Below are 7,088 nucleotides of genomic sequence, written 5' to 3'. Positions count from 1 at the left end.
AAAACATATTGACTCCTTATACAGTATATCTGATACACAAGAATCAGAAAACATTGGGTTATAAAGCCCCCTGCCTGATGAATTGGACAATGAAAGAATGAAGGTCTGTTAGCTATGCAGACACCTGTACATACAGCATCTCAGATGTCTTGGAAGTTGAAGTGGTTTTCATTGGGTAGAAGCTAGAGGTTCACTCTCTGCCCTCCCCAGTTCATGTCCTCCAATTTGGCCATATTCCCACACAGGTTAGCAGATCTACATACAACCCTTACAAGTCTTCTATATATATGGGTTGTTACCCCATCTCCCAAAGCAGAAAGGATTCAGGGGGGCTAAACATTTCACAGTCCCTAAGGCAAAAGGGGGCATCTGCCTAAATTTTGATCTCCAGGCGCTAAATATTTTGATTCTGGTCCAAAAAATATGATATCCAACAGATATGTGCCAGCCTTCCCCCATCAGGGACACTTTCAGGCTAATATGGAGATCAAGGACGGATACTTGCTTGTCTCCATTTTTCTTTTTTAAGTATTACTGTACAAAAACAATATTAACAAAAAACAGAGGTACAACCAGCTGTCCAGGGAAGGGGGTGCGGAGGGAAGTGAAGTCAAATTTAAGAGATGGATAAAGACACATAGGTGGTGGGTCAGGAATTATGCAGGGAAGTGGAGATCTCTGTAGGAGCATCTAAGACATAAGTAGCCAAGGACTCAACCCACCAGACTTCACCTATAACTAAAACACCACTTTTGGATGGACTGGACCTTTATGTTTATCTTTCTTACTTGGGTATAGATAGAAGAAACATTAAAAGACCTCAGTTTTTTCACTGGAAAAATTCACAGACCCCAAAATTTTGTTAACAGTTTTGATTTATTGTGTGACTTTTTAATTAATTAAAATCTGCACGTCATAATACTGCATAACTAAATGACTTTTACTCACAGTGACACTCTAATTCAATGAGAATACTAGCAATGACAACCAGTTGCATGAGCAGACATTACCACCTACAGTCTTTATCACATTGTGAAGCCTGTCGGATAATTTGAGATAGTACAGACAAACTGAATTGAAATCAAAATATAAAACAGTAAACAAGACTAAGTGTGAGTATCTATGTGTGTTTGAAACCTGCTGTAAGTTGGGTGCTTGGTTTCTATGCTCTATAAGGCCCTATTTTTTGCCTGGCACCACGAGCAACTGTGGCTGTGGCTCAGTGGGTAAAGTGTCAGTTCTACAAACACAAGGGGGTTGATTTACTAAAACTGGAGAGTGCAAAATCTGGTGAAGCTGCGCATGGTAACCAATCATCTTCTAACTTCAGCTTGTTCAATTAAGCTTTGACAAAAAAAATAAAAATGGACGCTGATTGGTTTCTATGCAGAACTGAACTCGTTTTTGCACTCTCCAGTTTTAGTAAATCAACTCATGTCATGATTTTAGGCATGAGAGGCCATGTGGTCATGGTGCAGTTGGTTGCAGATAGATGGAGTGATAACTTGCTTTGGGATTACGGTCTGTCACCATGGGGCATTGCGACCCTTCTATGCTTGATTACAAGCCTAAAAAAACTGATTCTCATGTGTTGAGAGGGCCCATGGGGATAGGTAATTGGATTAGTGGTGAAGGGAAAGGCCATTAGTACCATACAGATAAGCTGACAAGCTATGATGAAGGACAAGGTTGGTCCCAGATGATGGTTCGCTATCCTGAAAGATGAAGATAGGCCCGGAAGGAGTTCTGGTAAGGCAAGTGGCTGCTCAGATGAAATGACAGGACACACAGTAGTATAAAGATGAGTTTATAGACTAGCGACGAGGCTAAAAGAGAGAGAAGATGGTGAGGCCACTATGTGTGATGTGGATCTGACAGCATGGCAGTTGTGGGAGGGATATGAGGGTGATGGCTGTTAGCTCAGCCTAGTCACATAGAAGAGAGGTTAATGAGGCAGCAGCTCTAAGATCATGGTCTGCTATCATGGCAGATGGGGAAGAGCTGTACTGATGGGACACATCAATGGTAAGGAAAGTTGAAGAGCAAAGGTTGTGATCTAATGGATACGAAGGGAGGTTATTATGATAGTAAAGACTCACAGATAGAGGGAAGTTAGTATGATGGAAAGATGGTATGGTGAGGGGGCCATAAGTGTTCTTTACAAATCAGTTTGAAGGAAAAGAGTTCATTCTGGGGACTTTATGATGGGAATACTAGGGTACCGTGGTTGCATACTAACATCAAGGAAAGGTTCATTCAGAGCTGGATTGCTAGTATTACATGGCCTCTTCTAGGAACATACTCAAACCCATGGCTCTGCTCCAGACTTGCTCCTTTCAACCCACACGGATGACCCAGGTGCTGACTATCACAGCCTTGTCTACACTCTCAGTCAAAAGTAAACATAGCTCTTCTTTATATATTTAATTTGTCAAAATATAAAATTGCATACATACATATCTTCACCCGCAACCACCTTCCTTGATGCGATTCACCACTGCTGGCTGATTTCTCCCATCCTTGTGAGCAAGCCTGCAGTGGTGAAACGCGTCAAGGAAAAAATATAGAAAGAAGAGCTACGTTTTGGAGTGTGGCTTATATTTACTCGTGGCACTTGTCTGCTACAGGGCTTTCACAAGTGAACCACTGTACTTCACAAACTATGTAAATTATATTTGCATCTTCAATAGAAGATTGCATAGTCAAACCTTCTAAAGAGGCATGAAGTAGGACACAAAAGCAGTACATGCCTAAAATACACATTTCTTTAATATTCACATTTTGTATGTAAAAAAAATCTTCTTTGCCGTACTCTTCTTTATGGGCTAATTGTGGCTATGGAAAGTGTAAGTCAGCCATAAGTGTAGCTGGGAATTGATGATACTGGTGTTGACTTCTATAAGGAGTGCTGAGCCTGTTGAGTTTATGGTCCGAGGAATGGTGTCTACTGTCAGCTGGGCTGTAACAGAGAGAAAGCTGGAGAGTTATATAAGAAAACACATAACTTGATGTCATAGCCCTTAGAAAGCAGAGCAAAGGTTACACTCATTGTTTATCTAGAGGACATAGTCCAGGAACAAACTCTTTCATACTACAAAAGGCACATAGAATTTTAAAGAGACTCTGTCACTGGGGGGGGGGGGGGTAAGGTAAAGATGCTCCATATATGAAGTGCAGGCACCTAGAGGCCCATATTTGCAGCAGCAGCCCCTAAACTCTTCCTGTCATGGCCGAAAAACAGGCAAAACTCTAACATCCTGAAGTGTCAGAGTTGGAAGCTAAGCTGCTCTCTGATACATACCTATTGGCCTATCACTATAATAAGCAACATCAATGGCCATTAGGAGTGCACAAGTGGCAGAAAGGAATGGGCAAGTAAGATTTAGGTCACAGACTATGTCTAAAGTCAGGCATCCTTTTTACATATGTGTTGCAGGTAAGGTACATACAGAAAAATATTGATACAAGAGGATAACATAACAGACAGAAAACTAGGATTTGCTAAAAAGAGAAGCAAAAAGGCTGTTGCCATTTCTCTCAGAAAAGGTGTCCTTTAAAGTAGATGTAAACCTCAACCATTCAAATTTTTTATAAGCTTTAAAGTGGAATTCCAGGCTATTGCCTAAAAACGCTTACACCTATTCCCACCGCCTTCTAAATCCTATAATAATAATTACCCTGTAGAAGAAAGATGCTTAAACTTACCTATTCTCAGGGCACTCTGGTCCAGTCATGTGATCGCCTCCCAGCAGTGGCTGCAGGGGAGAGGAGGAACAGCCAACATTGGATGTCTCATAGCAAGCCTATGGATGATGTCACTGCCCAGGCATTTCAGTCCAGTTGTTGTCTGCGATCTCTGGCCCTGATACACCAATGCTCAAGACTCCTGATTTGAACTGGGATACTCGTGATCCACTCGGCAGAAACCAGGTGCATCCCATTCTTTAGGGGACCTGCTAAGGCAAGGTCCACCCAAGTACTAGGTGGGGCTCCCCTTAAGGGAGACCCCATGAGAGCTGAAGAACCTGACCATAAGGCCATGTATGCTCCCTGACAAGACTCTCAGGGCAAGACCGAGGATCTACACCCTACTAATCAAAGGTGAGTAAAGTGAATTGGGGCGTGAAAAAAAAAAGAATGCAAATAAGTGTAAAAAATGCATGTGTCATTCCTGAGTGGCCTCTGTGGAAGCTTATAACAACTGTAGTAGTCTGATTTACTACAATGATGGCCACAGTCTTCTGGGTCCTGTGCCCCTCACAGCTGCCCTTGTGCATAGTAACCACAGGGGGTCGCTTGGCACAGCCGCCATTCAGAGAGTGCCTTGCATATTTCTCAGTGAATGCAATGTAGGACTGCAACTAACGATTATTTTCATAATCAATTTTTTGTCTGATTCGATTAGTCGACTAATCAGATAAAAACCTCAAAAAAAGGTTGGTGTATAATTTAGTTAATATTGTTAAATATCTATATGCAATGTTTAATAAAAATATCCAGCTATATAGTCTAAAAATAACAGACAGATATACGGTAATTATTATTAGAGGTTGAATCTGGTACATATCAGACTCAGATATCAAAATGTTTAAAATTTAAAAAGACCCAAAATGTTGTTTTGCAAATTTTCAGACATGATTGTAATATAATAATATACATGACAGACTCCCTTGTAATAGGCATAATCCCTGCACCTGTTGTCACTTATGCTGACCATACACAAACTAATTCTTCTATTGAAAATTTTTGTTTTAAGAACATTCATCCGACTTTCTAACCATTAGTGAGGTCAAACCAGCATTCGTTTTCGACCACAGTGACAGGAAAATTCGAAGGAGCAGAATAGAAAACTTTTCTCGATCGAACAAATTTTCAAATAGTGTATGTAGATAATCACTACTATAAGGGGTTCATTTATACTGGGAAACAGTGAAAGTAATACGGTATATCTTATATCATGTATATATATATTTAATAAATATACCCAGAAGTCGGATAAACAGGGTATTTTAACTGGGAGTCAGACATGAAGCAACATGAAGGGTGGAGGGGGCGAAATAAAACTTTTATATTACAGTAGTACTAAAAGCTGAAACTTTTTTTGCATGGATATAATAATTTTAAATTTAATGCACAATGCTGGTAAACTTTTACTTTAAATGTAATTGTAATGTCTTCTATTTCTAGGCTCTATCAGCCTCCAGCTTTTATGGGTTCAGATGCTGATCTTCCCTGCACAGAGTCTTTATAGTGATGTAAACGTTGAAATATATATATATATATATATATATATATATATATATATATATACAGTCAGGTCCATAAATATTGGGACATCGACACAATTCTAATCTTTTTGGCTCTATACACAACCACAATGGATTTGAAATGAAACAAACAAAATGTGCTTTAACTGCAGACTTTCAGCTTTAATTTGAGGGTATTTACATCCAAATCAGGTGAACGGTGTAGGGATTACAATAGTTTGTATATGTGCCTCCCACTTTTTAAGGGACCAAAAGTAATGGGACAGATTAACAATCATCCATCAAACTTTCACTTTTTAATACTTGGTTGCAAATCCTTTGCAGTCAATTACAGCCTGAAGTCTGGAATGCATAGACATCACCAGACGCTGGGTTTCATCCCTGGTGATGCTCTGCCAGGCCTCTACTGCAACTGTCTTCAGTTCCTGCTTGTTCTTGGGGCATTTTCCCTTCAGTTTTGTCTTCAGCAAGTGAAATGCATGCTCAATCGGATTCAGGTCAGGTGATTGACTTGGCCATTGCATAACATTCAACTTCTTTTCCTTAAAAAACTCTTTGGTTGCTTTCGCAGTATGCTTCGGGTCATTGTCCATCTGCACTGTGAAGTGCCGTCCAATGAGTTCTGGAGCATTTTGCTGAATATGAGCAGATAATATTGCCTGAAACACTTTAGAATTCCTCCTGCTGCTTTTTTCAGCAGTCACATCATCAATAAATACAAGAGAACCAGTTCCATTGGCAGCCATACATGCCCACGCCATGGTGGTATGCTTTAGATCATGAGCAGTTCCTTTCCTTCTCCATACTCTTCTCTTCCCATCACTCTACAAGTTGATCTTGGTCTCATCTGTCCATAGGATGTTGTTCCAGAACTGTGAAGGCTTTTTTAGATGTTGTTTGGCAAACTCTAATCTGGCCTTCCTGTTTTTGAGGCTCACCAATGGTTTACATCTTGTGGTGGACCCTCTGTATTCACTCTGGTGAAGTCTTCTCTTGATTGTTGACTTTGACACACATACACCTACCTCCTGGAGATCTGGCCAACTGTTGTGAAGGGTGTTTTCTTCACCAGGGAAAGAATTCTTCGGTCATCCACCACAGTTGTTTTCTGTGGTCTTCCAGGTCTTTTGGTGTTGCTGAGCTCACTGGTGCGTTCTTTCTTTTTAAGGATGTTCCAAACAGTTGATTTGGCCACACCTAATGTTTCTGCTATCTCTCTGATGGGTTTGTTTTGTTTTTTCAGTCTAATGATTTCTTGCTTCACTGATAGTCACAGCTCTTTGGATCTCATATTGAGAATTGACAGCAACAGATTCCAAATGCAAATAGCACACTTGAAATGAACTCTGGACCTTTTATCTGCTCCTTGTAAATGGGACAATGAGGAAATAACACACACCTGGCCATGGAACAGCTGAGCAGCCAATTGTCCCATTACTTTTGGTCCCTTAAAAAGTGGGAAGCACATATACAAACCGGTGTAATTCCTACACCGTTCACCTGATTTGGATGTAAATACCCTCAAATTAAGGCTGAAAGTCTGCAGTTAAAGCACACCTTGTTCGTTTCATTTCAAATCCATTGTGGTGGTGTATAGAGCCAAAAAGATTAGAATTGTGTCGGTGTCCCAATATTTATGGACCTGACTGTATATTGCCCCTATAGCAAGGTAAAAAAAACTTCTGTCACTTGCTTCCTTCTCTTGCCCAGGACTACATGTTCCATGAAGCATTGCTCCTCACACATTCACAAGTTCTCAAACATCTACTGACGGTGTACTGAACTGTATGTGCGTTGCACTGTATTTTCTGATGTGTAAAG

The 7,088-nt window shown here is 40.4% G+C and overlaps 1 protein-coding gene across 2 annotated transcripts in view; it reads right to left on the bottom strand.

Moving 5' to 3' along the window:
- Nucleotides 1–857: 857 nt before the first annotated feature.
- The window catches only part of LOC141112051 (ovochymase-2-like), a 202,047-nt gene continuing 195,816 nt past the window's right edge, over nt 858–7,088 (bottom strand). The window contains exon 25 of one of the 2 annotated variants that reach the window (XM_073604441.1): nt 858–2,959. In XM_073604441.1, the coding sequence (XP_073460542.1) occupies nt 2,826–2,959 (134 nt within the window). In that variant the 3' untranslated portion in view covers nt 858–2,825. The remainder of the gene's footprint in view (nt 2,960–7,088) is intronic. The other variant, XR_012236517.1, reaches the window with a different exon arrangement.

The sequence above is a fragment of the Aquarana catesbeiana genome, linkage group LG11 (assembly GCF_042186555.1).
Source record: "Aquarana catesbeiana isolate 2022-GZ linkage group LG11, ASM4218655v1, whole genome shotgun sequence".
Taxonomy (NCBI): domain Eukaryota; kingdom Metazoa; phylum Chordata; class Amphibia; order Anura; family Ranidae; genus Aquarana; species Aquarana catesbeiana.
Note: the sequence above shows the minus strand (reverse complement) of the source record. Positions and strands in the feature narration are given on the sequence as shown.